This window comes from Neovison vison, chromosome 3 (assembly GCF_020171115.1).
Source record: "Neovison vison isolate M4711 chromosome 3, ASM_NN_V1, whole genome shotgun sequence".
Classification (NCBI taxonomy): domain Eukaryota; kingdom Metazoa; phylum Chordata; class Mammalia; order Carnivora; family Mustelidae; genus Neogale; species Neogale vison.
The window spans coordinates 231,554,492-231,574,697 of NC_058093.1; the positions used below are offsets into that span (position 1 = coordinate 231,554,492).

A 20,206-nucleotide genomic window follows, 5' to 3' on the forward strand; every position below is an offset into this window, starting at 1 on the left:
GAAGCCAGGAAGATGAGAAAGAGTTTCTTCCAATTCAACCTAAGCCTGGCAAAAAGCAATGAATTATGTTATGTTCAGAAACCATACATCCCGGCACACGAATTCAGCCTCATTTCTCTCCCTTTTACCAGAGAAAGCATCTGATTCCGAGTTCAACAAGCCTCGCCTACAGAGGCTGCTCAGAAGACTTTTTTTTTTTTTTCTGGGCCCTTTCGTAGGATCCAGGATACAAAGAATCTCTTCTCATGTTCTCGCTTGCCTAAAACCTTGCTTTCCCGAGGGAGTGAGAAATGCCCCGTGTGTAAAGCTCATTCTCCAAATCTTACACTCAACATACATAAACAGAGAGAAAAACAATGCAGCCAGGGTCAATAAAGTTCTGCGCTTTCGCCAAGCTTCAGAGAAGTGGGCCAGCGAAGCTACGATTTGTTCTCACACATTTGTTCCCCAAGTGGAGGCTTAGGGCGGGGTATAGACAAGGAAAGTTTAAGAATGAGCCTCCTGTACAAGAAGACTTCCCGTGGCCATCTGCAAATATGTTAAGAGGAAAGAAAGAGGACTCTTGCGGATCTAAAGCTTAGGGCCCCCACACCAACGTCTGGAGCACAGAGATATCGCAGCAAGCCAACCAGCCAGAAGACCCGGAGCCCAGTCCAGACACTGTGGATGGATTGGTATCCGCCTCCCAAATAAGATGCTTCACCATCCCCTTCAGGGAAAAGAAAAAGAAAAAAAAATCCCTAGAATTTCCCCCAAACAGCATTCTGTCCTTCCCCTCCTCCTCCCCCAAGAAACCTGGAGGAGAAAGGCCACAGCACACTGTTGGGCAGCTCAAAGGAGTTTTAGAGAAAGCGCGATCCCCGCTGAGGTCCCCGTGGCGCAGAAGGGCGCTCAGAGGGGTAAACATACTCGCCTTGGGAGGAAGGAGCTGGGGGTCTCTTTCCCTGGGCCCCTCCCCTCTCCCGGGGTCCGCGGCGGTGGGCGCTTGGAGGTGTGGAGGTGGGGGAGGGACGCCCCCCACCCAGCCCGCTCCGGCTCGCCGTTCAGCCCGGCCGCGGTGTAAACCGCCGCTTTCCGATGCAGATTTCCCTTTTAACACCTTCTAAACAAAGGCTAATGAGGCCACTGCTTTACTCTATCAACACACAATCATTAGCAGCCGAGAAATAAACGCGCGCCCGCGGGCGCGCGCGTGCTCTCTCTCTCTCTCTCTCTCCTCTCTCTCTCTCTCTCTCTCACACACACACACACACACACACAGCGCACGGGCTGCCAAAGTCGGGCGAATTATAAAGGAACCCGTATTAGGCTAACAAAAAGGAGGTGGAATACGGAGGGGCGGGGAGAGGAGGTGGGCTAGAATGAGGAGAGGAGAAGGGGGGCAATGTTATCGAGACCGTGAAAAAGACCTAGAGGAAAGAAAGGGACTGCAAGATACAGACTCAAACGCTCACTGGACGGTAATTAGAAAGTCTAGGGGACCCTTAATTTGAAGGTTAACGTCCCTGGAAAGCTCTCCCCATTCGTGTTCCAGAGATGGAGTAGGGTTGCAGGCATCTTCTTGGAAACAGCTTCCTCCGATGGTCTCCACCTTCAGATACGCTCAGTGGGGCCAGAGAAGCCGAGACCACAGCCCGGAGCTCCCAGAGCTGCCCGCCCTCCCACGCCAAACAGCTGGCCCTGGCCTCCAGGCCTAACAGGCGAGGCAAGGAGGAGGAGGATCCCAGCGGTTCTCAGCTCAGACCTTTGGCTTATCAGGCCGCCTGGGATCTGCGCTCCAGCAGGCAGTCCTTGGGACAGCGCACAGCTCAGCACCAAGGGCCAGGGTTTTCCCTCTCTGAACAAAAGCCTCAGTATTTTCCTCACAAGTTGGGGGACTGGCTTGCACCTTTCTTTCTGTCCTCCTTAGACCCTCTCTGGCCCCCACAAATCAGCCCCAGCCCGTGCTCTCCCAGCGACTGGAGTGTGAGTTTGGCGATGCGATGCGTTGGAGCCCACAACCTCAGGGATATAGAGCATAAGCTGGCCGGGCAACCAGGAGGGTAGGGCCACTGGGGGAGGGGATGCCTTCCAGGCTTCAGGCTTGCAGGAAGGAGAGAGGGGCCCCTACACCTGGCCTTGGCCACAGAAGCATCTGGGTCTCTAAGCGGGCCAGCGTTACCAAGCACATGCACTCACTTTGGGACTGGATCTCCCACAACCCAAAGTCCTGTTCAGCCACTGTCCTCCCCACCTGCTCCCTCTCAGAGATGCCAGGTGTCTGGTAAGTCTGCCCAGCCAACCTCCATCATGGCCGGACTCTTGGCTCCCCTGAAGCTGACACAGCCTTCTGGCACCGGTGCCTGTCCCAAAGCCACCCAACACGACAGTGTTGCCCAACCCCTGCAGGCTTGCACCCTACAGGCCTCTTTGAGTCCCAGTCCAGATATTGGGCAGGGGTTAAGTTCAGACTCAAGAGCCGCCCCCACCTCTTCCCAGCACTGGAAAGGGGACTCAGGAGGGCGGGAGAATGGGGAGGAGTGCCATTGTTGAATAAATAGAAGAAGGAAGGAAAGAAGGAAGAAAGGAAGGAGAAAGGAAAGAAGGAAGGAAGGGTGCGTGGGTGGTTCAGCTAGCCAATGACGGGGAGGAAGGAAGGAAGGAAGGAAGGAAGGAAGGGAGGGAGGGAGGGAAGGAGGGAGGGAGGGAGGGAAACAGAGGGATTCCCTGCCTTTTTGATTAAACGTTCCAGGTCGGGCCTGCCCAGTTAACGAGACCGTTAATTAAGCCGTGCGCAATTCACTGACAGGAAGGCCCTGCACCCCGCAGAGATGTTCTGGAAACCAAGCAGTCCAAGGCAGAGCGCAAGGGGCACACCGGCCTCATCGCCCCTGTCTTCCAGGGTTCCGCCTACGCCCCGGTGCTCTTGCGGATGCCCAAGCCCAGATACTTTTCCAGCCTGGACTCAGGGCTGCCCCCCGGTGGCCGCCCCCTCGGAGCTCCCGGGAGGCTGACCCACCCCCACATTCCTTCCGCATCCCTGCGCGGATACCCAGGCCAGAGCGCCAGCTCTGACCCTCGCATCAGGCCCCACCAGCGTCCACCCAGGCCAGCCAGGGCGCACACGTTCTGGGCGTCCTCGGGCAAACTCGAACTCCTGAGGACAGGGGCTGGGGACCTGGCCTGCCAGTTCGGCTCTCTGGGTCTCGCCGGAGCGCCAAACCAACCGCTCTTCTCAGGCCACAGGGCAGCAGGGCCCGGCCTCCCCGCTCGCTCCTACTCGGGCCGATGCCGCGCGGCGGCGGGCAGTGCGCGGCGGCGCGGCGGGACGCTGAGTGTGTGTGCGCGGCGCGGCCTATATTTACACCCCAAACAAAATAATTACACTTTTGTCGGAGGGAGAAAGCCAGTGATTAGGCGCGGGCTCTTTGCGGCAAAACAGTTTCTCAGTGGTACACCAGTATAATTTTTCACGGCTGGCTGAAATCAAAGAGGGGAGGTAATGAATCCGGCGAGCAATTTAAATTTACAATTTGTAACGCCGCCGCCGCCGCGCAGACCCGGCCGAGAGCGCAGCTCTGAGACGCTCGCTGCGTTTGTTTAATGTTAAAGCCGCGCGGGCTCTTGGGGGCGGGGTGGGGGGGGTGAGGAGAAGGCGTTTGGCTGGGGGGTTGGGGGGAAGTAATGATCGAAGTCGGGAGAGGACCCGCTGCGCCGCCCAAGATACCACGCGGAGGAGAGAACGAGGGGCGCACCCATCGGGTTTCCTCAGAGCGCGCGTTCCCCAAGAAAGCAAGCCACTCCGGCCCATTCAAAGGGAGGGGATGCCTTCAGAGGGGCGAAGGGAGATCCTCCGACCGCCAGAAAAGCCCCCACGTTCCTTCTGAGCTGCTGAACCACCACCACGTCCCTCCCCCCCGCAACCCACGCAAGAGAGTTTCTAGTGAGGAGTAGGGAGGTGCAACTGAAAATTCTCTTTAGCCTGAGGGGTAGGTCAGCTCCAGATGCCCCATTCCGGCCGCTGCCCTGCCTCTGGGGCTGGAGAACACAGGAAAGCCGCCCCCCACCCCACCCAAGCCCCAGCTCAGCGCGCTTCAAAACTCTCACCCCGGGCGGGTGTGTGCCTCTTCGCCGGTAATTAATTACCGAACTCAAGGGGGAATATGCAAACCGCATATTACTAACTCTACAGGGCTTAAGTGATTGGAAACAGATTATTATCTTGTTTGTCTTTTGTCTGTTTTACTTATCCCGCCGCCGTCTGTCGAGTTGTAATGTTGATACTCTTTAGTCTAGGAGGAAGATTTTTATATAGTAAATTTCATCAACATCTTGTATAAGTGACATTGCGTCTCCATGCATTACCCTGTTAAGACACAAGCGGTTTATTAGTTACATATAGGAGGGAATTGTGCTGCCTAGTCGCCATCTGTTAGTGCTGTTAGGGCGGGATAGTTCGTCTAATAGTTGGTCTGCTGGCGTTTTTCGGATGCCGTGCTCCCTGGAAGGTGGAGGGCTGGCAAAGGCCAAGCAGGGTTTCCTGCAGCGTGGCCGGGCCACAGAGGTTTTGGACTGGGGCTGGGCTGGGCTGAGGCTCGCAGGGCAACTTCAGAGGGTCTGTGACCTGGAGAGAATGGGCAAACTCAGGTATAGGAGGCAGAAGGCCAGACCAGGGATTTTGGAAGTAGAGCCCTCATCTCCTGCAAATTCTGGCATTCAGCCCCCCCCACGACATCCAGGCTCCGGAAGAACCAGAGTTGCTCTCTGAGACTGTCCCCAACTCCTGCTACCTCCCACAGCCTGGGGCCTGGCTGTGCATTGGCATTTAAACATACCCAGAGGTGGGGGTGGGTGGATTTTTCCCATGTGGAGCCCGGTACACAGGACCCAGCAGCCAGGCAGTGTTGGCAAAGCCAGGGCTGGGAAGACGAAGCACCCTGGCTCTCAGGGAGGACCGGAGTTGGGGGGTGGGCATTAGAGGAGGGCAGGTTCGGGCGCCTAGTCCAGAGCAGGGCAGAGGCTGTCAGATGGGGGACTTTAATGACTGTATGTGAGTTTTCCAGCAACCCGATAGCTGTACGGTGCACGATGAGAACTGTTCATTGCAGCGTTGAGTCGGGTGCTGGATTTGGACTCCCAGTAGAGAGGCAGAGGAAAGGAAATAAAAACAGTGAAATCAAGAAGGAAAGTGATGGAGAAACAGAGGGAAAGGGAAACAGAAAGAGAACAGAGGCTGAACATCAGAAAGAAAAGGAGACGGAAAGGAAAACAGACGTGTAGAGAACGTGGGAAAGAGAAACCCCCGTGAAACAAAGGGTGAGTAGGCAACCCGATTGGTCTCCACTTCCAGCCTGGTACCTCTCTCTTGCTGTGTTCCTGGTTCTCTTGGACCCCGCCTCGATGGGTCTCGGGCTCCTCGTGCCCCACGAGGGCAGGGCCAGGTGCTTCCAGAAACTGCGATTTCGTCTGGGGTTCTTGGACCTCTCCCAGCTGGGCGGTGGGAGGGGGGGACAAGGCGAGATGCAGTTTACTTGTGCCTGGCTGAGCCAGGGTCTAACCAGCCACACCGCTACACTACGTGGTGTAGACACCTGTCCCTGGACAAGCTGGAGGATGGAGTAGCAGCACCATCAGGCAGCAGCTACCCGATTTGGGGACTTCTTTTCAGAGGCCCAGCTGTGGGTCAGTGTCCCACCTGGTGACCAGCATCTGTCAATTTCCTGTCCCCAGCCAGATCACCTCCCCTAGAGACTGTGGGGGACAGAGCTAGGCCTAGACAGGAACAGAGAGAGAAGTCAGCATCTCTGTGCCTCCACCAAATGCCCCCACAGAGGCATCCAGAAATCCTGTCCTCGCCAAACCCACAAAGGCAATGCTAGGAGGACACACACAACACGCACCCCCCCAAAAAAAACCCTCCAGGAGTCATATAAACAAAAACACTGCTATCCCATGCAAACACACACATTGTGAATGGCGCACAAACAAAAATCCACAAAATTCTGCATTCACAAACACACCCAGTCACATCCACCCGGGATCTCAAGCATGCACACAGTCACCCACACACAAACACTCACATTAAGTTTTTTTTAAAGTCTACTGACATACACACCAATGCTAGTACACACACAAAATAGTTGTACACAGATGCATAAGCAAACACTCTCACATTCGAGTGTCCGAAAGTAAGCAGACACGCCTATACACAGACCAACGAAAATAAGAGTCCACAGACAAATACACAGCAGAACTATGCACAAATGCAAACACACAAATTCACACAAAAAAGACACATACCTAAATGTACTCGCATGATGGATTATGGTCTAGAAACAGCCAAAAATGCAATTCTCAAACAGCAAATACACTAACAAACTCAGTAAATGCACCCAAACACACATTCACAGTCAAGGCTTGCCACAAACACACTTCTCTGGCTCCCTCCTGCCCAGGGCCCACCTCCCCAGTCAGCGGGTTGCCAAGACTTTCCGGGAGCAAGATGGAAAAATCCTGCGGAGCCCTCCCGGCCTCCCAAACTTGGAGTGCCCCGCGTCCAGGCTGGCCCCTTGGGAAAGGAGGCCTGGCTTCTTCCTCTATCCCCAGACCCCCATCTCCCTCTTCACACACACCTGCAAGCACTCCCCCCCCCCACTCCCCAGACCCTCAACTCCCTAACAACGGGCCACTCTTCCTGCGTCCTACAGAGATTGGAACTTGCACATATAACCCGCGCACCGGGTGTGCAAGCAGCGCCCACGCAATCTCTAGCGTTCCCCGCCAGGGCAGTGCGACCCACTCATCCCGGCGCCCTAACTGGCTGGCCCGAGATCTGGAAGGTGCGCTGAGGAAAGGAGAGACGTGGTGACCTCCACCTCTGATCAGACTTCAGAAAGACCAGCCTCCCCTGACCGCCTCCTCCCCAAATCTCACCCTGAGCCCAGTGGGCCGCGCGCTCAGGCCTGAAACTCCGGGGTCCCGGACCAGGCCAGATGACATCCTCCCCCAACTTGGGCCTGGGCCTGCGCAGGGAAAGATACCCAAAGGGCGCGGCTCGCGCTCATGCTCGCTTGCTCACGCTCTCTCGCTCTCGCTCTCTCTCTCTGTGTCCATGAGAAAGGCCAGGCTGAGCCCCAGCTCGGTGTATGACAAAAGAAGCTGGGCCCGGCTCTGGGAGCCCTGTGAACCGCGTTGTCGCAGCTCCAGGGCGCAGACCCCAGGGACGAGAGGATGAGGGAGTCTAATTTGGGCGGGCTGGAGTCGCGAAGAGGAGGCGGACGTAGACCGCGCTCCGGGCCTCGGGCAACTTCTGCAAGTTCCGGGGATAGCGAACGGGGCAGGGGTCCCTCTCCCATCAGGCCCTGGAATCCTGGCCCCCAGATATTTGTGAGAAGAGAGAGGAAGGGAGATGCAGTTTTCAGATCGCGCGGCCCCCGCCCCCAGCCCCAAACTGGAAGGTAAATACTTACTTAGCCTCCGAACCAGGTACAAGCTAATACTCAACAATACTGATGCCTTGTTTTTTTTGCTCTGTCCGGACCGCAACGCTGTAGCCAATTTAGATATGCTATAAATTTAAGAGGTTGCCATGGCCACCGCGCGCCCATTGGCCGCCGGGCCCCCTACGTGCCGCGCCACGTCACCAAATCTGAATAAGGATGCGCGAATTAGGCGGCGGCCAGACAAAGATGAGGATCGGGACCGCTTGAAAGTGGGGGAAAGTGCCGGCGCCTCCGCCACCGGGGAAAGCCGCTCCGCAGCGCCGAGGCCATTAGCCACCCAAGACACCTGGGGGAGCCCGGAACAAGCACTGGGACGCGTGGCCCCGGGCATGAGGCTGTGAAAGCCACCCCTCCCCACCCCACCTCGGGCAGCCCAGCGCCAGGCCAGCGATCACCCAAGGACTTGACCGGCTGAGTCTTGGTACGGACCGGACTCGCCCGGCGGCGGCCGAGATAAGAGGCGGAGTGCAGCAGCGGGGCCCGGGGGCCCGAGGGCCGGGGGCCCAAAGGGAGGGCAGGGCGGCCCGAGCCGCCGGGGCGCTATGATGGTGCACTGTGCCGGCTGCGAGCGGCCCATCCTAGACCGCTTCCTGCTGAACGTGCTGGACCGCGCGTGGCACATCAAATGCGTACAGTGCTGCGAGTGTAAGACCAACCTCTCGGAGAAGTGCTTCTCGCGCGAGGGCAAGCTCTACTGCAAAAATGACTTCTTCAGGTAAGAGGCCCTGCCGCCCCGCCGCCCCGCCGCCCCGCCACCCTGCCGCCTGCCGCCCTGCCGCCCTGCCGCCTGCGCACCCGCCCCGCGCGCCCGCCCTGCGCGCGCTCCGTTGGGGCGCCGGGGAAGGGGAGACCGCGCAACCTGCCTCCTGGGCTCACAAGCTTACACGGGAAGCGGGGCAGCCCGCTGCTCTCGTCCTGTCCTTGGTCCGGGAAAGCGCCGAGCCCGGGTGGAGTAAGAAGAACGTTGCTTCGCTGGCTCTAGTTCGCTCCTCCAGGCCAGCTTGGAGCCGCGGTGGGGCAGGGCGAAGAAGCCCTTACAAACTTGCTCCCCGCGCGTCTCTGCCCCTTTCCTGCAGCTGCGACCCCAGAGACCTCAATCCCTTCCAGGGTGGAAGTTCAAACCCTGTTCTGAGAGAGGAAGAATTTTTGCCTAAGTTAGGGGCTGCTGAAGGCTTCTCCCACCGGGCGGAGTGCAGGAGCCAGGGGGGCTGACCTCCCAGCAAGCCAGGGCCCCAGAGCCCTCCTGGACAAACAGAAACTTCCCCAACTCCGAGGGGGCTCAGCCCAGAAGATCTCTTCTGATGAGGGAGGGAGGGAACCTTCTCCTTGCTCCCCCCTCCACCAACTCCTTACACATTTCCTCCCCTCTTGAAATGTACAAACGAAATTGAAGCTGAGAATCAGGACCTTCAGGGTCCAGTCTGCGATATGTCACCTTCCCTTGCTGCCCATAAGGGCCCTCAGGTGAGCCAGGGCAGATCACTTTTCTGAACCTCAGTTTCCCCACCTGGGAAATGCCAAGGGATGGCCAGGAAGGCTGTGGGTTTTCCAGCAGCTCAGCCCTGCCTGCTTCCACCAGGCGCCCGCAGCCGGCTTTGTGCCTGTGAATTCTGGGCACTGAAGGAAGGGGGGCGTGATTAACACCGTGGAGAAAGGCTGCTCACCGGCCCCAGCGGCTCGGCACTAGGGAATTTGAATAGGAGAAAATGTCAGCCACGGCTTTACACGTGTAAACTCCCTGGCTCCGGAGGCCTGAGGCCCCTAATGTGGGGTGCTTGCAAAGTGCCTAATGATTTTTGATAAGGTGCATATGGCCAATTACGCTGCCGGATAAGGCCAAAAGTGACTTATGGCTTCTAATGCCCTCACTACATCAACGTCACCCAAATTCGCCCTGTTTAGAGACATGGGTTTGAGTGGATGTGGGGCCCCAATGTCCTGGGCCCTCGTTCTCCCTCTCTACCCGCACCTCACCCCTCCCAGTGCTGGCCGCCACCACCCACTTGGGGGAGACTGGCCTTCTCCAAGCGCTCAAGGAAGAAAGAAAGGGATTTAGAATGGGAACGGGAACGCGGGAAAGGGGGAATTTGAGAGATCCTCCGTAATGGCCATGCAGGCTTGGCATCGCCTTCTGGTCACATTCTCCCGGTGCCTGCCAGGGCCAGAGATTTGGGGGGAGTTGGGGACTCAATCCCTACCTTCCACAGTCCGCTGTTCTGAGGCTCTGCTGTCCACAAGGCCAGCTAGCTCCCACGGGTCCCAGAGTGGGGACTGGAAGGCCTTGGGAGCTGCTGGCACTGGGAATCAGCAATTGGTTCCTTCCCACTTGCTCAGATCCAGCTCAGGAGAGGGGCTCCCCACTCCATGGCTTGGACCTGCCAGCCAGGCCAACTGGCCTTACCTGGGCCGCAGCAGACTGGACAGGATCCAGGAGGCAAAGCCAAGGAGTGGCCCAAACCTGGCTGGCCTGGCTTAAGATGTAAATAACTTGGATGGCCAAGTTGGTCTCAAGCAGCCCAGGCAGATCTGGCAGGGATGCGGGGAGCACCTTGGGGTGCTCTGGGTCTGTGCTTGGCTGAAGGCTGCACCCATTGCTCTAAACCTTGGGGAAGACGAATAAACCTGAACAGAGCGTGACAGTCCCAGCCCCAAGAACAGCCTAGGACATTTGTCTCCCCTCTCTCGCACTAGCCAGAGAGTACAGGATGGGGGCTCTCATTTGGCAGATGTGGAAATGGGGACCTCTCAAAGCCTAGGGTGGGTGGGAAGCGGTCAGGGACTCAAGAGGATGGCCCCCCGGGCTGCTCCAAGGTGACAGGCCATGTTGTGTGTGCAGGCGCTTTGGCACAAAGTGTGCAGGCTGTGCGCAAGGCATCTCGCCCAGCGACCTGGTGCGCAAGGCCCGCAGTAAGGTCTTCCACCTGAACTGCTTCACCTGCATGGTGTGCAACAAGCAGCTGTCCACGGGCGAGGAGCTCTACGTCATCGACGAGAACAAGTTCGTGTGCAAGGACGACTACCTGAGCTCCTCCAGCCTCAAGGAGGGCAGCCTCAATTCAGGTAGGCGAACTCCTCCCCTCCCCAGCCTCAGGCCCTAAAAGACCCTCAGGCCAGCCTGGCGGTTTCTACTTGGGCCCTTGTGCGCATTCTGTGCCTGGCTCAGAGCTCTCCACTCCCACCAGGCATTTCTAGGGCAAATGAAAGGGCCCGTAGAGAGGCCTGCGGAGGGGGTGGTGGTGCTGGGGAATGGGGATAGCATTTGGAGTCTGTCCTACAGGAGAGGACTACCAGCTCTCCTCCCCACCTCCTTCCACGGAGAGACCTTTTCCAAGTTGGCCTCCTCCCCCAATTTGGAGACACACAATTCCCCCCTTTTCGGAGTCTTTTCAGCTCCTGGTAATTTCAGGCTGCACTGGGAGGACGGCAATTGGGGTCCGGATGAAGGAGAAATGGGGAGGAAGATCTGAGGCCCAGAGGGCATCTGTAGCCTCCTCCCTTCCCCTCTCCACTGAGGACTCGCTTCCCCAGAGGGCGTGCCTTCCCCTTACCCAAGCAGTAGCCCAAAAGTGCCCCAGGGCTTGTGATGGGTCCCTTCTAAGGCAGGGCCCCACCTGGAGAGAGTGGGCGGGCGCCGGACCCCTGGGGGGAGAGGCTGTCGCGTGGCTCGGAGGGGAACCAGGCGCGCAGATGGCGGGGACCTGGATCGGTGGGAACCGGCTACCCGATTGGAGAGACCTTGGGCCGCCGCTGACGCCGCTGTCCTCTTCCCGTTCCGTCCGCCGCAGTGTCATCCTGTACGGACCGCAGTTTGTCCCCGGACCTCCAGGACCCACTCCAGGACGACCCCAAGGAGACGGACAACTCGACGTCGTCGGATAAGGAGACAGCCAACAACGAGAACGAGGAGCAGAACTCCGGCACCAAGCGGCGCGGCCCGCGCACCACTATCAAAGCCAAGCAGCTGGAGACGCTCAAGGCCGCCTTTGCCGCCACACCCAAGCCCACGCGCCACATCCGCGAACAGTTGGCGCAGGAGACCGGCCTCAACATGCGCGTGATTCAGGTGCGGCCAGCCCCCGGTCACCCTTCCCCAGGCTCCCCGGAAGCCTCCCACCCAGCCTCCTTGGCTGAGAGGGGCCTAGTTCGGGTCTGCCAAAGCGCAGACTGTGTGCCCGACGTCAGGGCTAGTCGGTCGAACTTCTAACCAAAAGATCGCGTATAGTCCTGCTGTACTCCCGACGGTGCAGTCTTGGGCGGGTCACTCACCCCTCTAAATCCCGCCCGCTCCCCGTTCAAGGAGAGTTTTAAGCCTCACTGGGGTATCCCTCCTCTCCTGCCATCTTTCGGAGCAGAGAAGGGGGCAAGGTTTTTCACGTGCCCCCCTCCCTGTGCGGGTGCGCCGGCAGACAGACAAACCGCCAGAACCCGGCTGGAAAGGCTGGGAAGGCTGGGGAGCCGAGGGGCCAGGACTAGAGCCGTGCAGGGCGGGAGGCCTTTATAAAGCCGTCAGGCCGAGGGCGGGCCGAGGACCAGGAAGCCCAAGTCTTTATGAGTCGCCCCACGGGTCCGCGAAATCCTTCACCCTTGGCTGGTTCTCCGAAGCCCCTCTCCACCTCTCCCGGCCTAATCCGCCCGGCCCCCGCCTCTGGGCAGTCTTGTTGCGGAGGAGGCTATAGGACCCAGAAGGGGAGGCCTGGGCAGGGAGTCATCGGTACCCCGGACCCGAGCTCACAATTCCGGCCCTGTCCCAGGTGTGGTTCCAGAACCGAAGGTCCAAAGAACGCAGGATGAAACAGCTGAGCGCACTGGGCGCCCGGAGACACGCCTTCTTCCGGAGTCCGCGGCGCATGCGTCCGCTGGGCGGCCGCTTGGACGAGTCGGAGATGTTGGGGTCCACTCCGTACACCTACTACGGAGGTAAGGACCCCGCCCCCACCCACCCTGGAACGCGCTGCCCTACAACCAGGCCCCTGCGGTTTTGGGGACTGAGGACGCAGGGACCGCAGGGTGGGATGCAGGCGCTGTTGGCCGCCGGGGATCAGAATATACACAATCATGAACACCCCTTAACAGACACACAGGAACAGACGAGCGCCCGCTCACTCATAGATACCTCCTGGACACAAAATCAGATGCATGGGTCCACTCACCCATACAGTGATACACGCAGATAAACACGCACTCACGCAAGCCACACGGGTGCCACTCCCTTATGCGCACCCACTGGAGTTCAGAGACCTCAGGGATACAAATCTAGGCACGTGATCACATACAACAACACACACAGGTGCATGCCACTCCCCCAGATTCACTCATGGACAAACACACCCAAAGAGATTCACAGGCTCCCACACTCCAAGCATCATACCAAGGAGAACACTGCAAATCGACCTGCACGCTGGCCCCACCTGACTCCCAGCCTTCCTGCAGACCTTGCCCTTGGCGGTGTGGTGCACTTGGCACCAGCAGGAACATAGGCACTGGAGGGCAGCGCAGGCAGTAGGGATGGAGGGGTCCGAATCCATCCCCGGCCACCTGCTAGCTAGCTTGCCTGTCCAGACCTCCTGTGCCGCCTCGGGGACTATGCGCTCAGCGTCTGGCACTGTTAGCCAGGATGCGGGCAGTTGCTCTGTGGGCAGGACTCTCGGCCATTGTCCAGCCCCAAGCCCACCAGTGTTCACTGGGGTTGGAAGTGTAAGAGATGGGCCCACCCAGTTACCCACTCTCTGCAAGGAGCTGGAGTTCCACAGACTAGCATTCTGCTGCTGGTGTTTTGGGGCTCAGGCTCCGGTGAACTCTCCTTGCGGCTGCTCCCTTTCTTCCTTCCCTTTTCTCCTTCCTGCCTTGTCCCCTCACCCCTCCATTTCCTTCCTACTGGCAGTGATGACCCATTCCAACCCCCCACGACCGTCCCAGCTCCCTCACTAGCTTTTTGAGACCCCAGGTGCTCTAGGAAATCCATTCATAGTCCTTCCCCCACCTTTGGGCTCAAGGAAAACGCCTCCCCCTTGTGTTTCTGAGCCCTCAGAGTGCTTGAGACCTATCTCTGCTGAGTTGTTCAGTGCCACAGGCCTGGGGAGCAGGGAGGCTAGTGGCCCATTTGGGGAGAGATGAGTTTTCTTAGACACGTGGATTTGGTGGCAATGCCAGAGCCAATGCATAGGGTAGGCCCTGCCATACCCAGGCAGACCCAGGAAGGAAGGCTTCATTCAGCACATGGTCCTCTTAGGAGGTTAGATCTTCAGGTCTGGCCAGGCCCACCGCACTGTGAAATTGTGGGCAAATTGTGCGGCTCTGCTTCTGGGGGAGAGACTGGGCGATGTCATTGCCCGGGTTTGGGGCTGCGGAGGCGGAGGGCAGCGTCGATGGTGGACCCGTCCTGCTGTCTTCAGCCACGAATTCTTCCTATCTTTGCTTCGTTCCGCACACCATCTCCGCCGGGCGCGGGGAGGTGGTGGGACGGTGCAGTCCGGAATTTCTCCCCGCCTGGGTAATTAAGCAAGGTTTCCCCGAGGACTGGTGTGCCTCCACCAGTCCCGCCGCCTCCTCTACCCGCGCGTCTGCTGGATGGGGTGGGGGCCAGGACACGCGGGCTCCTCTTTCTCCGGAATGGGGGGCAGGACCCCCCAGCCCCAGGGAGGCAGCCCCGCCTAGTCCGCGCTGGGAGATCCGGGCGGCGGCGGCCGGCAGCGGGCGAGAAAGGGGCTGGGCGGCGGGGCCGGCGGCTCCCCGTGGGAGCGTGGACAAAGCCCCAGCTGCGGCTTTTGTGCCCTTTTCAGACGGCGTTTGTTCCAATTACCTCCGGCCCGGCCGCCATATGGGCGGAGGCGGCGCGCTCCGCTCGGGGGCCGCGGCCCTTGCTAGCTTGCCGGCTCGCTGCGGGCCGCAGCCATCCCCCATCCCCGTCTCTTAGGGGCCCCAATTCGCCGCTTCCAACCTTTCACTTCACTTTCGGGGAGAATGGAATGAGTGGTTTTTAAAAAGTAGTTGGCGACCGTTTTAGCTGTTGCTTAAACCGTCTACTCGCCACGTCTTAGGGCACCTCTATTTGGACTGATTTAAGGGTTTGGAGAAAGAAGGGGGGCCGGGCGTCAGGGGACGTCCGGAAGTCACCCTGGTGACTGAGAACCGAAGACCCAGCGCGGGGTGAAGGGGGTGTTGCTGAGGAAGCCCCGCTTGGGGGTGCGCTGGTTTTCCCACCGCACAAAGCGGGTTATTGTCACGGGTGCCCGCGACAAGGGACTCCTTTCATGGGGGTCCCGCACCCCAACCCCTCAGGAGCCCGACCTGGAGGAGGTCCCCGGGGAGAGGACGCTGGGAAGAGGTCAAACAGTTGATGCAGAAACCATTTATTGAAAATGGCTGGGTTTATAAACTGGAGCCCTTACGCCCCCTGATTTTTTGGGTAAAAATGCGATTTGTGCATTTTTCTGGAGAGAGCCCATAGCTATCAGCAGATTCTCGAAAGGATTCTGTCCTCAAATATTTCAGAAACTGGGTGTCCAGGCAAATGCATGTTTAAGCGCTCGTGAAATGTTGGAGATGGGTGATCAGGGCATGCCCTCCCTCCCTTGTCAGACCTAGGGAGGTGGCGCGGATGGCCAGACCCCCACATTCACCCAGAAGGCTGCAGGGCTGGACTAGAGGGGGTGAAGGGTGGGCCAGGTCCATGGGGTACTCTCGGGGAAGGAGACGGCACTCAGCTGCCTTGTGGGATCGGAGTGCTGTTGCCTATGTCCCCGGCCCAACTCGCCAGTCCCTCTCCGCTGCTGGGGTGTGGGGTCTAGATCTGGCTTCTTCCCCCGCCAGGAGGCCGCCCCCCTCAACCATTTGATGCTCTGGTCTCTGTCCACCCCAGCCTTGCTGCCAAGCTCTACTCCACACATCTCTGATGTCTCTGACTCATCTGGCGGATCTGTGGGCGCCTCTGCCTCTCCTGACCTTTCTTCTCACCCCTGGGTCTCTCACAGGTTTTTACCAGTGTGTCTCCAACCACACGTCTGTTCTCATCTCTTTCTCTGTGCTTGTCCTAGACCGTCGTCCTGGTCTCTGTCTCTGCCTTGGTCTTGGTGCCTCTAAGTCTCTTTTCTGACGGGAGTCCTGGGGCTCCTTGCTGCGTTTCCTCTTTGCTCCGCTGTCACTCTGTTTTCTGCCGATCTCTCACTGATCCTGTCTCTGGCTTTTTCTGTCTCTCTCTCTGGCTCTCTGTGGATCTCTCCCCAGTCCTAAGACACGGTCTAGGATGGGTCACTGTCTGTGTCTCTCCTGCCACTCACTGTCTTTCTCCCTTTCTATCTGTGGGGAACCTCTGGCTTCGAAGTCACAACATCTTTCTCTCTGTGTTTCTGTCTCTGAGTCTCTCCCTCTGGTCTGCGGGTCTCTCAGGGTAGGTGTTGGGGACCTCTGGGCACCTCTGACAGTCTTTCTCCCTGACACTGGCTCTGGGTCTGCTGCGTCCTCCCCCGCAGACCCTCCTCAGCCAGCCGCACGCTCTCTCCGTCTCTGCGGGGCTCGCCACCCTGAATCAGTGTCCCCCGGTCCCCGCTGGGTCTGGGCCTCCGTCCACGCGGGTCCCCTTCCAGGCCTGGCCGCCTCTGACCTCTCCCTGTCTCCTCCCGGTCCTGGCCCCGCAGACTATCAAGGCGACTACTACGCGCCCGGAGGCAACTATGACTTCTTCGCGCACGGCCCGCCGTCACAGGCTCAGTCCCCGGCCGACTCGAGCTTCCTGGCTGCGTCCGGACCCGGCTCGACGCCGCTGGGAGCGCTGGAGCCGCCGCTGGCCGGCCCGCACGCCGCCGACAACCCCAGGTTCACCGACATGATCTCGCACCCGGACACGCCGAGCCCCGAGCCGGGCCTGCCCGGCGCGCTGCACCCCCTGCCCGGCGAGGTGTTCAGCGGCGGACCCAGCCCGCCCTTCCCCATGAGCGGCGCCAGCGGCTACAGCGGACCCCTGTCGCACCCCAACCCCGAGCTCAACGAGGCCGCCGTGTGGTAAGGCCGCCGGGCCGGGCCGCCCCCGGACGCAGCCGCCCGAACCGAAACGCCGCGCTCAGGGGTTCCCTCCCGGGTCCGCACACAGCGGCCGAGGCTCCTCGGCGGGACGCGCGGCTGGACGCGCGGCGGGGCGCCCCCGGGTCCCCCTACCCCCACCCCGGCCCGCTGCCAGGGCTCTCCGGGCGGCGCGAGCGGTGCTCGGGACCAAAGTCAATACTGCGGAGGGTCGACAGATTTCCAGCACGCTCTAGACTCCCCCCGACCCCTACCACCACCCCCTCTTTGGACCAACAGAGGGTTGAGACCGAGGGCCGGAGCTGGTCGTTCCCCCTCTCTGCCATCCGAGTGGCATTTTGGTGACCTTAGTTCTCACTCTGCTTTCCCCGTCTTTTAAAACAAGATGATAAGAAAAAGGGAGAGAGTGAAGGGAGAGCGAGGGAAGGGAGCAAAATGAGGAAGAGAGAAGATGGAGCGAGCGCCCGCCGGAGAGGGCAGGAGAAGATGGAAAGGGGGAGGAGGAGCGCGCTCGAAGTGGGGGGGGGGGTCACCGGCGGGAGGACGGAGCCGCCTGCGCGCGGGCGCCCCCTGGTGGCCACACTTGAGGATCAAGGTCAGCTTTCTAGGAAGGGGGGGTCCGGACCTCCCGGCCCCGGGGGACAGGCACCCCCCCACCCACCCCCACCAACCCTTCCTTCCTTTGACATTTATTGTGAGCCCGGGGGGGTCCAGGTCAGACTGGAACGCTCGCCCACCCCGCTCTCCCCCTGGGCAAGGCGCCAAGATTTCGGGCTCCGGCCCATAGACCACCCTCCCTGCCCGGAGCCTGGAGGCGGGGTCGTCAGGATGTACAGTATTATACTTTTTTGGAAGTCGAACGCTTCTAGTTTCCTTATTTTGTATAAAGAAGAAACAAATAAAGTATGTTTTTGTGTTTACTGTTTATTTATTGTACTCTAGTTATCTGGGGTTGGACATTTTTATATTTTTAAGAGGAGGGTGGGCAGAGTGAGGGAGGGGAGACAGAAAGAGGTTTACCTAAAAAAAAAAACAAAAAAAAAACAAAAAATCAACTTTTTTTAAAAAAGAAAGATTAATAAAAAAAATTCTTTTTTTCCCTCAGTGCTGTGTGGTTTTCTTTCGTGTGTGTGTATGCCTGCCCCCAGAGTCCTTCCAAGGGAACAGAGTCCTCCTCTCTAGTTCAGGGGCCCCGGGGAAAACAGACTTGATGGGTATTGGGCCACCTGGAGGGGCATGCGTTTGAGAACCACTAGGTAATGAAAGTGGCTGCCTACACCGTGCCCACTGTGGTCTTAAAGACCACCCACCATCTAACACAAGCCTGCCCAGTGCATAGTAGGCCTTCAAGATACTTGGCCATGAATGGTTGTGTGATTTGTTTGCCCCTGGGATGTCAGAAAAACTCTAGCTTCCCTCCTAATGAGGCCTCGTGTAATTCGGGCGGGCTGGTAAGCTGACTCTAGTTACCGGCAAGGCTGTATCAGGGCAGAAGGAGCCCAGGGAGAGCCAAGCTGATGTGATCTGCAACTCCGATGGAAGGAATGCTGGCACCATTGGGTAAATCAGCGTGATGGAGAGAGCGCTAGATGAGATCTGGGAAGCCTGAGCTACTCCCTGAACACCAGGCCTGTTTCCTTACTTGCAAAAGCGGAGATGGGAGAGAGGGCTTCCTTACTTTCCCTTCCAACCCAGACACTGTAGGGATAGAAAAGCATATGAGGGAGATAAAAATAAATGTGAGCGTGTCCTGCCTTGAGTCCTTTTTCATCCAAGCTGGGGAGGGGGAGAGGGTGCGTGCCAGAGGGGAGGGGGGCGAGGGAGCAGAGGAGTGGCCCACCAAGCGATAGGCATACTCTAAGAGTCCAGCTCACCTGTCCCTCTTGGATGTGGACCTCATGAGAATACTGCAAGGCAGCTGGTTTGGCTTTTCCTTTCCTTTATATGTGTTTGTCCTTCTCACATGAACGCCCCTTGCTCATTGAGAAAAATTTCAAAATTTCAGATAAACAAAAGGAAGGAAATGTAATCACCCAGAATCTCAAACACCTCGGTAATGAATTTGATGCCTTTCTTTCCAGACTTTTCTTTATTTCTTCGTTTTGAAGCTGGAGATCATTCTCTATGCGCCATGCGGTTACCGGCGCTGGTTCACTCAGCAATATCGCCCGGATTAATAAATTGATCATGGTCCGAGTTCTATCATTCTTGGTAGTGATAGGCTGAAACCTGCTGGTGATGGGTGACCCATCCTTTTCCGGGTTTGGTTTTCTTTTTAACCAGTTCTGTTGTTGGACATTTGGGTCCATCAATTTTTTTGTTTTGTTTTGTTTTACCACTTTAAAACACGCTGGAATAAATATCCTCCTAGCTAAATCTTTGGACTTGTATCAGAGTAGGTATTATGTGCCCCATAAAGATGCTAACATAGGGAAGGGACTTGCGCAAGGTCACATAGCTGGGGAGTGGCACAGCAGGGATTCGAGCCCGTGTAAGTATTGGGTTGTGCTTCTGCTCCACAGCAGTGTCCTGACTCTAATGAGTCGTAGAACCCAAGAAAGAATTTGCAAGATTCTAGGCCCTATCTCTGTCAGGTCGCCCAAACATTTTCCAGAAACATATGAATTTTTCGAAAAGGGCTCCTAAGAATTTTCACCACAGAGAGAACTTGGCTCCATGCAGACAGGTTTGTGACAGGGTCACAGAGGCAGGGAGGAGCAGGGAAGAAGGGGATTTGCAAGAGGAGGGAGGACTCCCTCTTGTGGGTACGCTGGGACCCCCAGCCGCCTACCCAGGTGGAAAGCTTGAGCCAGAGCTGTCAGGGAACCCAATCACAGGGACAGCTGAGTGGACCCGCAGGGTGAGAATTCACTGTGACAGCACCACTCCCCTCCCCCATCCAATTACACACACACACACACACCAAAGAGGTAGATGCTCACACAATTGCACAGTCACGCATACAAAAACATGTGCCAAAACAGAAACAGCCACACGTACGGACGGGGGCACAGGCACATGGACACACACAGCAGCCACATGGACATGCTCCTGAGCTGTACACCCAGGCACATGCTAGATAGCAGGCACACACACACTCCACAGGCTTGTGCTTGCACAGCTACATGCAAACACGTGCACGTTCATATGCACCCCTCCCCGCATGTGTGTGCCACACATCTTTGCACAGATACGGAAATGCACACAAGCACACACATGCATCCCTACACATACCAGCTTTTTTTTTTTTTAAGGTCTTATTTATTTATTTGAGAAAGAGAGTGAGAGAGAGCACATAAGCAGGGGGAGCAGCAGGCAGAGGGGGAAGCAGGCTCCCTGCTGAGCAAAGAGCCTGATGTGGGACTTGATCCCAGGATCCTGGGATCATGACCGGAGCTGAAGGCAGATGCTTAAGTGACTGAGCCACCCACGCGCCCCTGCATGCTTGCTTTGAACCCATATGCCCAACCCCCATGGACACACACAGACCTGAACCTCACGTCCTTGTGCGCGTGCGTGCTCACACATGTACACAGGGTATACCTGCCGTTCAGAGGCCCACAGTTTCCATCCGGGAGAATGGGGAGGGGCAGGAGCCCACCCATGCATCAGGAAGGACTTGAATAACCCCGAGGTGGTCCCATCAACACTCTGCCGCTGTTCCAGACGCCAGAGTCCAGGAGGGACCAGCATCTGTGGGGTCCAGGTCA

The 20,206-nt window shown here is 58.0% G+C and overlaps 2 protein-coding genes across 2 annotated transcripts in view; one reads left to right on the forward strand and one right to left on the reverse strand.

The window, feature by feature from the left end:
* The first annotated feature begins 8,023 nt into the window (after nucleotides 1–8,023).
* LHX5 (LIM homeobox 5) lies at nucleotides 8,024–16,482 on the forward strand. The gene is made up of 5 exons (XM_044241106.1): nucleotides 8,024–8,196; nucleotides 10,318–10,541; nucleotides 11,267–11,544; nucleotides 12,233–12,398; nucleotides 16,115–16,482. The coding sequence occupies exons 1-5, from the start codon at nucleotides 8,024–8,026 to the stop codon at nucleotides 16,480–16,482; spliced, it is 1,209 nt and encodes a 402-aa protein (XP_044097041.1).
* Nucleotides 16,483–18,420: 1,938 nt separating this feature from the next.
* The window catches only part of SDSL (serine dehydratase like), a 39,460-nt gene continuing 37,674 nt past the window's right edge, over nucleotides 18,421–20,206 (reverse strand). The window contains exon 9 of the mRNA XM_044244214.1: nucleotides 18,421–18,469. Within this exon, the coding sequence (XP_044100149.1) occupies nucleotides 18,456–18,469 (14 nt within the window). The 3' untranslated portion in view covers nucleotides 18,421–18,455. The remainder of the gene's footprint in view (nucleotides 18,470–20,206) is intronic.